The 17,596-nt window shown below is 42.6% G+C and overlaps 1 protein-coding gene across 1 annotated transcript in view; it reads left to right on the top strand.

The window, feature by feature from the left end:
- The window catches only part of LOC115482152, a 140,322-nt gene that overhangs the window by 98,265 nt on the left and 24,461 nt on the right, over nucleotides 1–17,596 (top strand). Inside the window, exons 8-9 of the mRNA XM_030221724.1 lie at nucleotides 8,233–8,275; nucleotides 13,910–14,019. Of these exons, the coding sequence (XP_030077584.1) occupies nucleotides 8,233–8,275; nucleotides 13,910–14,019 (153 nt within the window). The remainder of the gene's footprint in view (nucleotides 1–8,232; nucleotides 8,276–13,909; nucleotides 14,020–17,596) is intronic.

Raw genomic sequence — 17,596 nt, 5'->3', positions numbered from 1 at the left:
TGCTTCTACTATATGACAATGCTTTTTGTTTCAATTAACAACTTGCTCAGCAGTCGACATAATTTGCAATCTTTCAAGTCTGCCGCTATTGGAACCTCCTTAATGGGATGCCCAAACTGCATTGTCTTCAAAGATATCCCCTTCTGAACCATGCTGTCTCGAGTGACTGTTGGCTTTCCACCAGCTTCTAGTTTAAAAGCTGTTTTATCTCCTTTTTAAAGATGCCTAGTTCCACCCTGATTAAAGTGGAGCTCCCCTTCCCTAGAATGTTACCCAGTTTCTAACAAATAATCTTCTTCACATCTGTAGGCTTTCAATATATTCTTGTGTGGAAAGATCTATTTTCATATCCTGTCATGATATCTAAAAGGGGAGTCTTTCTTATCAACATTCATTTGAAATGTCAAATTCACATCTCTGGTGTTAAGCTAAACGTGAAAATCATTTAGGTCATCTAGATCGTATTTCTGTATCACGAAGATGTCATCAATGTACCTTTTCCACAATATCAAAGAATGTTTGAAGGGATTAGCCTCTAAATAGATATACTCAAATTTACCAACATATAAGTTGGCAAAATGTCAGTTGTCATGCTTGCAATCAGTTAATGCTATAGACATCAGTTCTAAAATGAACTCAGTCAGTATCCTATGAGGTAATTCTTTTTTATTCAAGACCTGTTTAATGATGTCAGTAGCTTCCAATTAGGGTATATTTATTTATTTGTTACATTTGCATCCCACATTTTCCCACCTATTTGCAGGCTCATGTCTGGTAGGGAACAAGTACAAAAGATGTTATGATGGAATAGGGAAGATAAGATTTAGGCACGTGGGGTTAAAGGTAAGGAGGGTTTGATAATGTCCAATACGATCTTTGGTAGTGAAGTGTTGCAGATGTACAAAGATTCTTTATCCATAGTAACAAGAAGGACATAATTATGAATGCATCTGAGGTTCTCTAAAATGTTAATGATAGAGTTAGTAAGAGGTTAATTTGTCCATGAATTGACCCGGTGGTAGATATAGGAACTGAGTTTGATTCCCACTTCAGGCACAGGCAGCTCCTTGTGACTCTGGGCAAGTCACTTAACCCTCCATTGCCCCAGGTACAAATAAGGACCTGTATACAATATGTAAGTCGCATTGAGCCTGCCATGAGTGGGAAAGCGTGGGGTACAAATGTAACAACAACATAGAATGCTGCTACTATTGGAGATTCTAGATGGAATGTTGCTACTATTGGAGATTCTGTTGCTACTATTTGAGATTCTACATGGAATGTTAATGTTGCTATTCCACCAGCAACATTCTATGTAGAAGCCTGCCCTTGCAGCCGCGCAGGCTTCTGTTTCTGTGAGTCTGACGTCCTGCACGTACGTGCAGGACGTCAGACTCACAGAAACAGAAGCCTGCGCGGCTGCAAGGGCAGGCTTCTACATAGAATGTTAAGGAGTGGCCTAGTGGTTAGAGTGGTGGACTTTGGTCCTGGGGAACTGGGTTCAATTCCCACTGCAGGCACAGGCAGCTCCTTGTGACTCTGGGCAAGTCACTTAACCCTCCATTGCCCCAGGTACAAATAAGGACCTGTATACAATATGTAAGTCGCATTGAGCCTGCCATGAGTGGGAAAGCGTGGGGTACAAATGTAACAACAAAATATAATGGGTCCACCTGGTAGAGATGGTAAGGATTTATGTATTTTTTGTAATACATAAGTAGTTTGGGTAATTTTAAGAAAGGTAGCCTCTTTTTTGCTAATGATACGTACCAATGTCTGTAATGGAGAATGTTTTTTTTTAAGTGTATTCATTGCATTGTTTTTTATTAGTATAAAAAGTGGTTTCATTCAGCTGATGCAGCTTTTCTTTTTGATAATCAACCCTATTCACAGTTACCACTGTGTTGTCTTTATCAGCTGGCTTAATGGCAATTTTAAAGAACCTGTTATGCAAAATTCTCTACCTTAGTTAAACTGTAATACGTCTTTGATCTTTTCTTTTTATGATCACTGACTTTAACACAATTTTTTCAAACACAGTAATGAAAGGGTTTGGAGGACCTAGTGATCCCATTTGGATTCTCTTCTTACAACACTGGTCTCACTCAAAGCTGCCAGTTTTCTTGAAAAAAAAAACTCAATGATTTTGAGTTTCCTAAAAAATTTGAATAGGTCAGTCCTGGCATTGAAAGCATTATCTTTTGGTGTAGGGACAAAAAGAACCTTTCTCAAAATGTTCTCTTCATCCTTCAATAGTTTTCTATCTGATACATTAACTATGGATTACGTTAGCTGACGAGGTGTGTTCTGATTTCTTCTCTCCCCATTCCTCTCATAAGTAAGAACGCTTTCTTCTTTTCTAAATCAATTCTTTTGGAAGTGACTGATGGATAGCACCTTCCCCATATCCTGTCCTTTAAGAAATCTATATAAATAAATCCCACCTCGAATGTTCTGAAGCTCACTCCAAGGCACTGAAGCACTGAACTCCTGTAGCCTTCGTAGGCTAGGCTATCAGGAGGACCAGTCACCCTCACTCATAGACTCGCCCTCAGCCACGCCCCATCTGTACATAAAACGCTACCTCAACATTCTGAAGACAAAACCTGCTGAAGCCATCTGCACACTCCCTCAAGGGTTCGTTAGTTCATGGTGGTGAAGCCATGAAGCTCACCATCTCTGTGTTCCCCGCCCTCACGTCAAACTTCATGATGTCGAGGGCACAACACAGATGGCCATCAACACGCCAGCCCCCACCCACACACATGTCACTCCCTCCATCCCTCCCACTTCAAGCCTGTCACACCCCTAACAAGCACTTACACACTCCCCCTCCCTCCGAATCGAACCCCCTCCCTTCGCGTTACTGCCTGCCCCCCCCTCGCACAACTCTTTCGAGACTACCTTACCTCCGCAAAACCTGGCCCGAAGCCTCTGCGTCCCTGTGCTGATGGCAGTGAAGTTCTTTTCAGGGCTGCGGGGCGTGCCTTGATGAAGGAGTATCTGACGTCTCTGTGCGTGTGTCTGACATCAGACGCACGCACAGACACGTCAACAGATGCTCCTTCAATAAAGAACGCCCCGCAGCCCTGAAAAGAACTTCACCTCTGTCAGTACATGTACGCAGAGGCTTTGGGCCAGGTTTTCCGTAGGTAAAGATGGTCTCCACAGGGTCACACCACTGGGGAGGGGCCCCGGCAGTAACGCCAAGGGAGGGGGTTCTAATCCGACGGAGCGGGGAGTCTAAAACTCAGTGGGAGGGCCGTGAAGGGGGCATACTATTGTGACGGAGGGGGTCTGGAACTCGGGAGGGACTAGGGAGGGACACATGGAGACACGAAGGGATGGAGGGGAACCTTGCTAGCACCCGTTTCATTGCAATTTGAAACGGGCCTTCGTTACTAGTCTTTTTATAAATTATTCTGTGGTGGAGGAGAGTTAAAAAGAGGGGGCTGAGGGATGATGGTACACTTCTCAATCACTTCTTGTTCTTTTTCTGTGCTTTTCAAAAGTGGCATCATCCTCTGTAAATATATATCCTCATTGTCTTTTTATTAGGTACCCTTTTACCAAACAGCAGTAAAAAGTGGCCTTAGTGCACTCTTACTTTGGTCGTTCCTTCGCAATAAGGTCATTTATATTGCAGGGGTAAAATGGCATTTTTAGTATTAATGGCCATGCAGTAATGTTCCCATTAGCACATGGGAGGGCGGGGGAGACATCAACCACAATAAGTGAAGGAACACTCTGTCCCTATGATCGTAGAACATACAATCCAAGGAGAAGGCTAAACTGGAACTCTGAAGAACCCAAGGGAAACGCAATAGTTCTTATATGTAAGAATTTATTGGAAAACACTAAAGACTCAACACAGCGGCCATGTTTTGGCGCATAAGCGCCTGCCTCAGGAGTCTGAAAGTTGTGGTGTGCAGTGGGATAAAATAGTATATCCAATGTAATACACGGGAAACAGGACGTGCTACTAAGTAACAATTTGCTTCAGTAGGACACAAATGAATGTCTCAATCGTAGGAAAAAAATTGCGTCTCCCTTGTGTTCTTTGGAGATCCAGTTTACCCTACTCCTTGGATTGTGTGCCTATTAGCACAAGGCCATTAGTGCGTGAGCTCCTACCACCATGAATTTTGTAGGCGGTAGGGACTCATACACTAAATTTGTGCCAATCAGTTAACACGCAGTAATACCCATGCCCTTACCAATTAGTGCAGAACAAAACCACTCTCCACCCCCAGATCTGCCGGAGCACTAAAATAAATGTTATTTTTAGTGCAGGGTAGTGCATGCACATCCCCAAATTACCATGGGACGCCTCAGCGCGCCCTGCAGTAAGCCTTTCTTTGCTGTGATAAGCTTTGTAAAATGGTCCCTTAGTCTCAAACCTCATCCTTTTCCCTGCTTTTTAATGATAAGGTTTTTCTCAACTTGTTCCAAGGATACATAGAACCGTTCCTGTTGTCCATCTCATCTCTTTTAAAGCCTGTCAGCTTACATTTGGGATTATGGGCAAGACAATTACTATGGAATTTAGATTTATTATTTATACTCCACCCTTATCCAGAGTGGAGAACAAGCATCATAAATGCAAACAACACTGACAATAAAAATCAATCTTCACTAAAGCTAGAAATGCAGGCACATTATGTCAAAACAGTGGCTGTCGGTCCAGTCAAAACAATCCATATGCCAGCATCAAAGCTGTCAGGTTTCTCTCATGCCAAATCTCCAATGGCAATGTGTTCCACTCTAGAGGACCAGGAACAATGAAAATACTCGTTCTCATGCTTTTTAAGACAGAAAGTACAAAAGTCCAGTACTACAAGTCTACAAATAGTTGCAGAGTGCAGTGTGTGAGATCGAACATATTGGTGCAGTCCAGAACTCAGATACAGAAAAGAGTCCTGTTACAAATACATATGAACAAGCAACAATTTATATTTAATGCTATAGGCTACAGGTAGCCGGCGCAATGAAATCAGATAAAGAGGTAATGTTCAAATTTCGACAAACCATACAGCAATCATAGTTCTGAATTCAGGACTATCTGCTCCATGGACCTGCATACTGCTCTCAGGGGTATGACATTTCAGGCTGGCATAGAGGCTGGCAAAAAAATTTTTTGGGGGGGTGGCAGGGGGTTGGTGACCACTAAGGGAGTAAGGGGAGGTCATCCCCGATTCCCTCCGGTGGTCATTTGGTCAGTTGGGGCACCTTTTTGAAGTTTGGTCCGGAAAAAAAAGGGACTAAGTGAAGCCGGCGAAATGCTCATCAAGGCTGGCTTTCTTTTTTCCATTATCGGGCAAAGCCAGCCATCTCGTACCACACCTCCGTCCCGCCCCGTCCTGCCTTCGCTACCCTACCGACACGCCCCCTTGAAGTTTGGACAGCTCCGCGATGGAAAACAGTTGGCTCCGGCCAAAATTGGCTTTCCATTATAGCGATTTGGCCGGGTTCAGGAGATCGCTGGCCATCTCCAGATTTGTGTCGGAAGATGGCCGGCGATCTCCTTCGAAAATGAGCTGGATAGTAACATAGTAAATGATGGCAGATAAAGACCTGAACAGTCCATCCAGTCTGCCCAACAAGATAAATTCATTTTAAAGGAACTGGTTCTCTTGTATTTCGGGGTTTTTATTTGGGGGGGGGGGGGGGGGAGAATACAGTCCTTTGAATGATAAAATTAAGTTTGCTGTGCTAAGGGGATGAATCCATGATAGCGTATAATGATGGAAACATTTTATTTTATTTTTATTTTTGAATAAGTGTTGACAAATCATAGTAAAGTAAGCATTGAGTTCCTACATAGTAGATTTATCATGGCTGTTAGGATGGCAATGATCATTTGATTCTTTGTAAATAATTTTGAATGGCATTTAATAATGTGAATGATAAATAAAGATAAGACTTATAGAAATTGTGAACCACACAGGTGTTTGTAGGCTGGAAAAGAAGCACTTAATGAAGCATAGTAAAGGAGTTGCCTGAAGTTTAGGAATGAATTGGGTATCTGAGATATTTAATTTTGACTTTGACAAGTCTATTGATAGAGTATTGTGAACACTGCACTGCAACTGAACTATAGGGACACTGATTAATTGTTTCTGGTATGCAAATATTGTTTTTTAATTCAAGTTGAATACATGCTTTTAACATCTGTAAATGACTAATAACATGATTTAAACTATTTTGATCTTTCAGTTGACACCCCGATGCAGAACATATGAAACATGGTCATCTCGGAGTTTATAAAGACATCTTTTATATTGACTGTTGGGTCTAAGATCTGTTATTATTCGTTGGCATTACACGTGTATATGCCAGCATTCTGCCTAAGCGCTATTCTGAAAATGCCTTCTTCACTTACGCAGTACATGATTATATAGGGAGAAGGTCATGGGCAGGACATAGGCAGGACTCCCACTTTATGTGCATATTTTATGCATGTAGGTCCTCGCACTTATACCAGCTCTGTAGCTGACAAGTTCTCACACGTACATTTTAGGCACGTTAATACCCACTTAGGCATTCTGTAAAGGAAAGTAGGTACCTGTGTCCCTTTGTAGAACAGGTTCCATCTGCTCATCCTCCTAGTTCTAGTTCTACAGAATTGCCTCTTGTTGACACTAGTTTGACTTTCCAGACTTGTAATTTTAAATATGTGAGCTACACTTTATTATCAGCACACTAACCCACTTGCCTTGGCAAGGGTGGAGGTATTAGGTGCAACTTTTCATTTTCTTTAGTCATTTACGGGAATTAAAAAAAAAAGTTTCATTCAGGTGTAATGTTGTAAATAGTATGCACTCTTCAGAGAGAGTGCACGCTTTTTATAGAATGCATGCACGCACGCACGCGCGCACATACTAGTCTTCAATAGAGGACATTCTTCAGGAAGTCTGCACACTATTTTTATATAGTGCATGCATGCACATACTATTTTTCAGTAAGGCACAGTATTTTTTTTTTATAGTGCATACATGCACACAATAGTCTTCAGGTCTTTGACCAAATATTCAGTTCCGTATCCACATAGCTAACCGGGTAAAGTTGGGACTCCTATTTATGTAATTTTACTTGTCCAGGTAGCTATGAAAACACCGGCACTGAATTTTTCCATTGTCTGCAGAACTCCCAGCTCTGCCGAGACTCTGTCCCCTCAACTAACCAGCAAATACTGCGAGGGTCAGCGCAGATATTCATCTGGTTAGGTGCTGCTAAATAAGATATTCATCTGGTTAGGTGCCGCTAAATATCCCATCCTCGCACGCTCAGCAGAATTTAACCAGGCAGGAGTCTCGCCTTCCCAGTTAAACCATTTTGAATATCAGGCCCAATGTTTTCTTAGGACCTGACAAGGTTTGTAGTGGGGAAGGAAGCCGGAGTATGCCAAGTGCCCAAAGAGACTTCCTTAAAGAGACAGAGCCCTGAGTCATATGGCACCAGAATCAAGGACCATTCATCAGAAAACAGGACACAAATGTATACTAGTACTAATCACTTTGGGAAGCTCTGTATATTGGATTGGGAAGCATACTGGGCTCTTGCAGTGTGAAGGAATAGCCTAATGGTAAGTGCAGAGAGCTGAGAACCAGGGACACTGGGTTCAATTCCCACTAAAGCTCCTTAACCCTCCATTGCCTCAGGTGCAAAACTTAGATAGTGAGCCCACTAGCAATGGAGAACATACCTGTATATAATCTGTAAACCGCTTTCATTGTACTGCAGGAAGGTGGCAAACCCACCACCTGATATTTAGCGCTGTTTAACCAGTCGGAACAGATGCTAACCAGTTAAATAGCACTTAACTGGCTATCCACCGATATCCAGCAGGGGATAACCGGCTATCCTCCGATGAATATCCATGGTTGGTGGCTGGTGGATAACTGGTTATATCAAGCAATATAATCGGCTGTCCACTGATTTTTGAACCGGGTTTGGCGGGCATATTTGGCCACATCAAACCCTGGTATATCTTTGTCCAGTTTAAAGATAACAAGGCTATGTCTGAAAATTGACATAGCCGGTTACTTTCAAACTGGCTGAAAAAAAAACCTGACTATTCAATGCCAGTTACTGGAAACGGTCTGGAATTGAATATCCTGGTTCAACGCAGACCACGGGAAGACAGCCTGGCTATCTCCCACGGTCTGAATATCAGGGCCCCAGTGTCTGAGTAATTATTATTCAGTCCCATATGTCTCACTGTCTTTGCAGCACGAGGAGCACAGAAAGCAGAGAAATGAAGTACAGTTCTAAGGTGAGTGGTCTCAGGCTACGCATCCTTGTAAATCAGGACAGAGAAAGACCAACATGACCCATCAAGTCTGTCCAGGAGGGTCATTGGGGGTTGTACCTGCCACATAGTGCAGGTGAATTCACCCTTCTTGAATTGCTGGGTTGGTACCTGCCGCACGGTTCAGGTGACTTTCCCTACGATTTCTTGTCTGATCCTGGAGTACATGGTGTCCACGTGAAGTGTTTCCCCATTCAGTGGGAGCACAAGGAAAGCCAATCTTGTCCCAATCCATGGTGACATTATTCTCACTTTACTGCCCACACAGAGCTCTAAGAAAATAGAGGTAAATATTCAACCACTGGCGGTCAGTATTTTTTTGTTCACTGCTGGTGTTATGCCCAGATATTCAATATTGGGCCATGTCCAGGCATCAGCATTGAATATCTGGGTTTATGCGGCTGGCTAGTTCTTAAATGTTTATTTTTATTGGAGTTTTCAAAATAATCTTACAACCAATCTAATTCAGTTCAGACCATAATGTTTCTTTCATTAACAGCATGTCAAATATCAACCTTCAAAACACTTTCCGATAACTGCAAACCCGTCCCTCCCTAGAGGCCAAAATCCTTCATCCCATTACTAGACACCTTGAATAAACAGCACAGTCTTATTCCTCTTGAAAGCCTTGCCATTTCCCATAAGGTTCCTAGGTTTTTATGAAGTGTGATAGTCAGCACTTAACTGCCTAAGCGAAACTGAATGAAGATTGGACTGAGTTTTATGTGGTGAGATTGTCTGGTTAACCTAGGGGCAGTTAGGCGCTCAATATCCGCACTTATCCATGTAAGTGCCAACTCTGCCCCCAGACCACTCACAAAATTGTCGTTTTTTTACTTTAGTGGTTAGTACTGATATTCAATTGGTAGTAACTGATTAAGTGCCACTGAGTATCAGTGGATAGCCCCACACAAGTGAATTAACCGGTTGGTTAAATCACTTTCAATATCAATCTGATAGAAAAAAAATGAAAGCAGATAATTTATTTATTTATTTGTGACATTTATATCCCACATTATCCCAAACAAGTTTGAGTTCAATGTGGCTTACAATAAACAGTATAGGATGCATAACAAAGAATAATGCATGAGAAAGTAATTTGTTGTAAGAATCCAATTTTATAATACAATATCATAAACTTACTGGAATAGCTATGGATGTTTAACATTTAGAAAATCTATTATGAATGAGAAATTGTACATGAAGCAAAGAGAAAGTTAATGATAAACAGAGTACAGTAATAACCAATTCAGGTAATAATTAATTGTTTGAGAGAATGACCATGGAGCTCATTTTCAAAAGAGAAAAACACCTAGAAAGTGGCATAAAGCCAGAAAAACGTTCAAATCGATATTTTCAAAACCAATTTTTAGATATTTTTCTATGAAGTCCGTCAGAAGTGCATTCATAACACAAGGGGACGTGTCGGGGCGTGTTTAAGGCGGGATTTGGATGTTCCTAAGACTTGGACGTTTTACAGCCATAATGGAACAAAACAAAACCGTCCAGGACTAAAACTAAGTCGTTTTGAGCTAGACCTGTTTTCATAACAAATAAGGCACAAAAGGGTTCCCTAAATGATCAGATGACCACTGGAGGGAATCAGGGGTGACCACTCAATACCCCCCCCAGTGGTCACTAACCCCCTCCCACCCTCCAAAAATGTGAATAAAAATATGACTTCTCAGCCTATATGACAGCCTCAGATGTTAGAGTCAGGTCTATTAGAGCAGCATGCAGGTCCCTGGAGTAGTGTAGTGGGCAGTGCAGTGCACTATGGAGTGGGGGACTCTGGTCCCTACCTCCGTCTACCTGTCTCATTTGTGGTGGAAACTGTGAGCCCTCCAAAAATCACCAGAAACCCACTGTACCCACATATAGGTGCCCCCTTCACCCATAAGGGCTATTGTAGTGGTGTATAGTTGGAGGTAGTGGGGTTTGGGGGGGTTGGGGGGGCTCAGCAGACAAATTAAGGGAGCAACGGTGAGATATGTATCTGGGAACACGTTTTTGAAGTCCACTGCAGTGCCCCCTAGGGTGCCCCATTTATCTCCTGGGATGTCTGGGGGACCAGTCTACTAAAAATGCTGGCTCCTCCTACATCCCAATGGCTTGATTTTGTGCGTTTTGCAAAAAACAAAACGTCCAAATCACAAAACCTTGTTCAACACAGTATTTTCAGAAAAAAAGATAGACACTTTTCGTTTTTGAAAATGACCTTTTCTATTTAGATTTTGGACATTTTTTTGCAAAACATCCCAAGTCGGACTTAGACATCATATCGAAAATGCCCCTCCATATGGCCTATCCAGTCTGCCCATCCATGCCATCTGCTATCCCTTCCTCTCCATTAGAGATCCTGTGTACTTGTCCCAAGCTTTCTGAATTCAGATACAGTTTTCATCTCCACCAGGAGGCCATTCCACGAATTCATGACCTTTTCCTTTTAAGAACTGTTCCATTCCTGCCTTTGAAATGTTCAGAGAGACTGTGTTTAATTGGTAGTGGCACTGGTTGTTAATGAGCGAGAAGCTATTAAACTGATTGTCCTATACCTGTTCCTTTAACAGATCGAGTGCTGTGTGAGACATTTTAGTGGGTGGTCCTAGAGGTGCCCCTGAAACTGACCTGTTTGTGTCCCTCTGGCTTCCATAGATGCGGAGACCTGATGACAGACCCTTGGACCACAAATGCAACTGAGAACAAGAAAGAGAGAATTTCAGAGGGCGACATGTCCTTGTGGGGAGTAGGAGAATGGAGGTCTCCTATGCAATGAGCCCACATGCAGTACCATATCTGTCAGAATTCCTTCATGTCTGTGTATGCTGTATAATGACCGTAGTTCTAGGAATAGTTGTTGACGATGATGTTCTGTTAGTAACCGTTGTTGTCTTTCTTTTCCCAATACCGGTGAAGCCATACACAACTGTGTCAGACCAACAGGAGGTAGTTTCCTAGGGGAGGAAGGAGAGATGCATGGTGACCCAATAGGAAGTTAGTAGAACAGTGAGCCATTTATGGGAGAACACCCTCCTCCTCCTCCCTCAAATTTACCTTGAGCTGGTAGTAGTTCTGGAAGGAATCTTAGAATTACAGCACCCAGGGATTGTGTAAAGACTGAAAGTGTAATGTTATGTCACTTTTTTTGTTGTCTGGGTCTACCGTACATCTCTCTATCTTAAGCTCAGCAGCTCGTGAAGTATTTTCATCACTAAACTCCAGCTGTGTTGCATGCTGGGACTTGCAGGCCTGGATTTTTTTTTTTGGGGGGGGGGGGGGGGGAGGAAAATTAGACCTACAAGACCCAGCATGCAATGGGATGCACTTAGCCTGTCCTGATGACCTGGAAGCATTTGTCAGCTTTTCAGTTTTCAGAAAATTAGTTCTGTACCTAGTACTTGGGCGAAGAAGATTGTTTTCTCATGCACTGCCTATCTGGAGATTACCAAGACTCAGCAATAACCTTTCCCTGATGGCTGCGGCTCCGGCATCCTTGTGCTGGCACTGCCGCAATCTCCGAGTGCCCCAAATCCAGGGCCGCTCTCTGACGGTAACACTGTGTCTTTTCTTTTGACTTTGTGTACAATCTTTGAAGAAACAAAATATCTACCTGTTAAGTTCCTTACTGCAGATTCACACTGTGCAGATTCATCCCCCCCCCCCCCCCCTCATTCCATGCTGCAGGTTGTAGGATTTGGGGACTCCCTCTTGGTATTAAGATACAGAGGAAGAAAAGTCAACAAACAATCCTGATATGTTAAGCTCAAATGTTGATCCACAGCTAACTGTAATGCAGTAAAATAGTCTTAGTTACAATGTGTTTTGTTAACCTTTATTTCTATGTATCTAAGTGCCCTGACATGGTAACCTTACTGCGTGGCTGAAAGAGGGGGGGGGGGGGGGCTCACTGGGCTATACCATTCTGTGCCAACTCCATAACTACCAGGGAAATCCTTCTCCAGTGCTGGTGTCTGAACTTGTGTGCCAGTGTATTGTGGGATTTGTACACCTGCCTCTTCCCTTTGAAATAATCACTTACAGTGCCCAAATGCATCAGTGAAGACACGTCAGAGGATTAGGACTGACTTTAGGCTTCCACTTCTTGTTCCTCTGCTCTTCCATTCTCCAAGGCTGGGCTAACTAACTCCAGGTCACCGCCTTCTAGCCTGAACCAGTGTTTAATTTCTGCATCAATGCATTCTGGGAACTGCCTGGCTTCTTGTGCCTTCTTAGTGGTATGTGTCTGTTTGCTCTCTGTGTGATGTCCTTTGTGTTATTTCTGGCCACTCACTCCTTGAACTGTATTTGTTTTCATGTAGTGTTTTGGGGATTGTACTCATATGTATGGGAAATCAGCATACCCTGGAGTGGGTTTTTAAAAAAATTAAAAAAAAAACATATAGAAATTCTGAAGGTCAGTTAAGGGAGTGGGCGGGAGAGGAAGTCAATCACCCCTGAGTTTTTGGGCACCAGAAAGGCAGAGTGTCGCAGATAACAACATCTAAAAATAGTGTAGTCTGAGGTGGCACAGCCTTGCATACGGACAGTTTCTGCTGATAGCAGAGCACATAGAGTGGGTATTAGGAGGTGGTTGGAAAAGCAGAGCCTACAGTGCAAGATTTACTCACTGAGAAGGGTAGGACTTCAAACTTTAATAGTCAATGTGTGCTGTAAAGAAGGGCTAGTGGTTATTAATAACAGACAATAAGATTGTCTGTTTTTTTTTTTAAACCATGAGGCTATTGTAATGACTGATGACCGAGAAATCATCAACACTTCCATTCCCCTTGTAGCAGCTCAACTCCTGTAACCTCTGACAGCTGATGCCTGGAAACAAGTATTCCTGTACTAAACAGTACCTACTGCCCACCTTTCTGACTGGCCTTGATCAGTGCCATAGACTGGCAGGGTTTGCATACATCTAGAATGCACTTAGGAGGCCATTTACTAATGATCAGTGTGCACTAAAACATTTTAACGTGTATATTCTGCTCATTCATCAGAATGTACAAGGTATATTAAAAAAAATATAGGAATAAAATGAGTCCTGCAATAGATAGTGTATGCTAACCGTTAGTAAATGACCTCCTTACCTGCAGGCAAAAATATAGAGGTAAGGCTTAAGTTCTTTCAAGGCCTCGGGACGTCTGCTCTGGGAGGTCAGGCTGCTATTGCATAGCTAGCGACTTACCTAGTTCCAGTGAAGACATTTTAGGTCAGTCCTGGATTTCTGACAGTCCTATCCTGATGCATTACGGGACCGCAGTACTGATTTCACTGGTTAGAATCGGGGACTACAATCCCACACGGCACTGGGGATGTGTTAAAAACCAGGACTGATCTAAAAATGTTCTTATGAGAACTGGGTAAGTTGGCAGTCATTCTTTTGTCCAGACACAGCAACACCTGCTGATGTATTAAGGGCTGTCTCTTCTGCCATTACTTCTACCTTGGTTCCTTGGCCAGTTGTATGCAAATGGTGGAGGAAAACTGAGACCCTCTGTAGTAGCAGTCCTATATCTGTGTGTACATGGGTTTGCCCAGCAGAGTTTGAGTGGAAAGATATTGCTTGTTTTCCTGAAATGATTGTTCTGGTAGGCTGAGATAGATTCCGTGAAGCTGGAGAGCCCCTCGGATTCCAGCTGCAGGGAAGTGCAATTCTTAAAGTTGGGTGACTGGCAAAAATCATTACTAGAACCAGAGCTTCAGTAAGTCTTGAAATTCTAAAAGGAAGGTTAACTTTTGCAAGTTGCCCTTAAGCGAAACAACCCAGCACTATTAGATCTAGAAAACTTTATTGGCATGACGATTTATACAAGAACGATATAAACAAGAAGTACCATATAAAGGGGCCAAAAGTAAAAAGAGAAAATAAATAACAGAATAATAAAATAGCAGTAGTTTATTAACATCTCTTTAGTCTGTGTATATTCTATAGGCAGCTCCCCTTGAGGTCTTTGTACTAAGCTGCGGTAACAATAGGCATTCCTGCAAGCTAAGGCCAATTTTACCATGGCTGTAATAATGGCTTTTTTTTTTTTTTTGCATTAATGGCTATGTGCTAATGCTGCCATTAGTACGTGGTCATTTATAAAAATTACTGCATGAACACTTATCGCCACGCATCTTATAGGTAGTAAGGGCTCCCACAGCATCTATGCGCTAACTAGTTAGCATACGGTAATGTAGATGTGCTAACTGGTTAGTGCAGGAACACCCATTTTCTGCCCCTTACACGCCCCCTGAAAACTTATTTAGCTTACGCAGATTTGCAAGTCATAGCAGGACACCTGAGTGCGCTTCACGGTATTCCATATTTTTGCTGCATTAGGCATGCATTAGCACTTAACACAACTTAGCAAAAGGGACCCCCTTCTTAGTAGGAGCATGCAGTAGCAACATGAGCTGTAGAGCGAGACATCTCCTATCCTACTAGATTTTTAGTAGAATATGTCCTATTCACTGCTGGGGAATCTGATTTGTAAATATGCTGTACAGTTTTAGCCACTACAGAGTATGGAAGGTGATCTAGGGAATAAGTGGGATCCTGTACTATACAGAAAGATTCCCTGTTGCAGCCCAGGCTCAGGAGAAAGACACCCCGAGTTTCACCACAAAAGTAACTCCAGGTCGATCCACAAAACAGAATGCATGGGCATGAATCAAGAGGAGCATTTGTTTGGGAGCAGAATGGTGGCAAGTGGCCCCTGGAAAAAGCAATGAAACATTTTTATAAATATGCTGGAGAAGAGGCTAAGTGGGTGCCAGTGGAGAGACATATGGCATTTCTGAATTGAAAAACTTGGCTCCGATTTAGGAAGGGAGCACTGGAAATGAATAAGACCTCTCCTGAAAAACATAGGCCAGGATGAGCCAGCTCACCCGTGTGCCTCTGTGTCACCCTCTCTGACAGTCATAGTTTTATTTTAAAGTGCCAGTCAAAAAAGCATCCAAACCCCATACACTGCCTGACTTCCGGCTTGTCTTGGGGTCTCTCTGAGCAGAGAGGCCTCACCATTTGTAATGTATGTTCCATCAACTGAGAAATAAAAACTAAGAAAGCATTAATCCCTGTAGAAAACGGAGAACACTTGAATGTTTTAGAACCATAACTACGTACGTGAGAAAACGAATTCCCTGTGCTTTCATTTCCAGTATGTGAACCATTCTTCTGTGATCCAGAACTGTGAACCTTTTGTGCTGTGATCCAAAATCTAAAAGAAAAAGAAATGAAATAAAATGTACTTTCTATGCCAGATGTTCACCTTGCCCATTGTGTCATATGTATTGTCAGCCATTCTCAGGCTGTATTCCTGTTTGTATATGACTGCAAATGAGAATGAATGACAGTGTTTGTGGAAACAGAAAACCCAGAGAACGTGCTCCATTTTTCCGTCTGGAGAGTTTTTTTTTGAAAGAGCAGCTGTAGCATTGCTATGCTATGCCGTGTCTTCACAGAAAATGTTTTTGGCTTAGCCTGGCATTGGGCAGGGCACTGATGGTGTACTGGGAGAACAGACTCCGTGTCTGTCTCTGGGATACAGCTGGTACTGGGTAGAGCTGGGACAGTGATAACTCACTGGGATGCTAAAACGTGTCTGGCCTGATACTTGTTTTGTATTTTATGTAACTCATTTCTCTCTTATTAGTGCTGCTGGCAAAGCTACTGCATGGAGCTGGCCAGAACCAGCAGAACACTTGGCCAAACATTGCTTTAATTGCAGAAGGTTCCTAGTGACCCTGTTCTCCTTGCCTTGTGACTGGAATTAACCAGTACTTTCTGCTGACTTCTGGGACTGTATAAGGACAGGAAGCTTGTGTAGAACAACCTTTCTGGCTTCCCATCTTTTCCCATCTATCTCTAGAGCTCCTGGATTCTGTCTTCTTAAGTGATTTTTTTGCAGTTATAGGTTATGGTTTGTTTTATTTGATAAGCCACCTATAAAAATTATAGCCTAAGTGGTTGGAGATAAATGACTGAATGCCAGAGTACTTCTTGGTAAGAAAGTTATGGGCTGAACTGCAAAGCTGATCTGTGGTCAGTTTAGCTTTAGTGGGGTTTGAGCCAGGAATATTCATCAATGATGGGGAAGGGGTGATTTTTAGTAGGACACCCAGGTGCAAACCCTAGAGATAGCTTGGCAACTACATTATATATATATAGGGGTAAATATTTAACTGGTGGCTTTATGTCCTGATACCGGGCCAGGTCTACTCACTGGCATTGAATATCCTCATATGTACAGATGGACGGAACTTATCCAGTTAAGACCAATATTCAGCCCTTAACCGGACAAAGACGGACTGCGTTTTCTGCGATCCGATTTGCCCAGTTACCTTACATGGTTAGGACTAAATGCTATATATGGTGCCTGAAAATCCATGTGGAAATAAAATGCACCTAGGCATAGGAGTGGCCTAGTGGTTAGAGCACCGGTCTTGCAATCCAGAGGTGGCCGGTTCAAATCCTGCTGCTGCTCCTTGTGATCTTGGGCAAGCCACTTAACCCTCCATTGCCTCAGGTACAAACTTAGATTGTGAGCCCTCCTGGGACAGAGGAATATCCAGTGTACCTGAATGTAACTCACTTCGAGCTACTACTGAAAAAGGTGCGAGCAAAATCTAAATAAATAAATATTCTATAAAGTGCACCTAAATCTAGGTGTACTTTATAGAATAAGCCTAAATTTCCATGTAGATTGTAGAATACACTGAGTGCTTGTCTGCGCAACTAAATTTAAGTCACAGGCAGTTACGCCAAGTAAAACGTGGTGTAGATCCCGCTGCCTAAATTAGGCACAGACCAGCTGTATTCTGTTAACAACATGCATAGATGTGTGAAATGCCCATGACCCGCCGATTCCACACCCATGGCCACACCCACTTGTCAGCTATGCTACTTAGAATTTACACACATCACATTGTAGAATACGTTTAGACAGTTCTGTGTTTAAATTCTAATTAAAGCCAATTAATGTCAATAATTGATTAAGCAGCAGTTATCACTGATTGGCTTGTTAACTAACTTACACATGCAAATTCAGAATATAACCAGATTTGTGCACGCAACTTAAGTCGCACTATATAGAATCCGGGGATAAGTGCCAACTCTGCCCCTGGACTGCCCACAACACAGCCACTTTTGGCTTAGGCAGTTAGAGTGGATATTCAGCTAAATATTGGCGGATAGCCTCACATAGATAATTTAACTGGGCAGGAGCCTCCCTCCTGCCTAGTTAGATTGTTTTGAATACTGACCCCATATTGTTTTTCCTGAAAATTCAT

The sequence above is a fragment of the Microcaecilia unicolor genome, chromosome 12 (assembly GCF_901765095.1).
Source record: "Microcaecilia unicolor chromosome 12, aMicUni1.1, whole genome shotgun sequence".
In the NCBI taxonomy this organism is placed as follows: Eukaryota; Metazoa; Chordata; class Amphibia; order Gymnophiona; family Siphonopidae; genus Microcaecilia; species Microcaecilia unicolor.
This window is presented reverse-complemented; position numbering and strand designations above follow the sequence as displayed.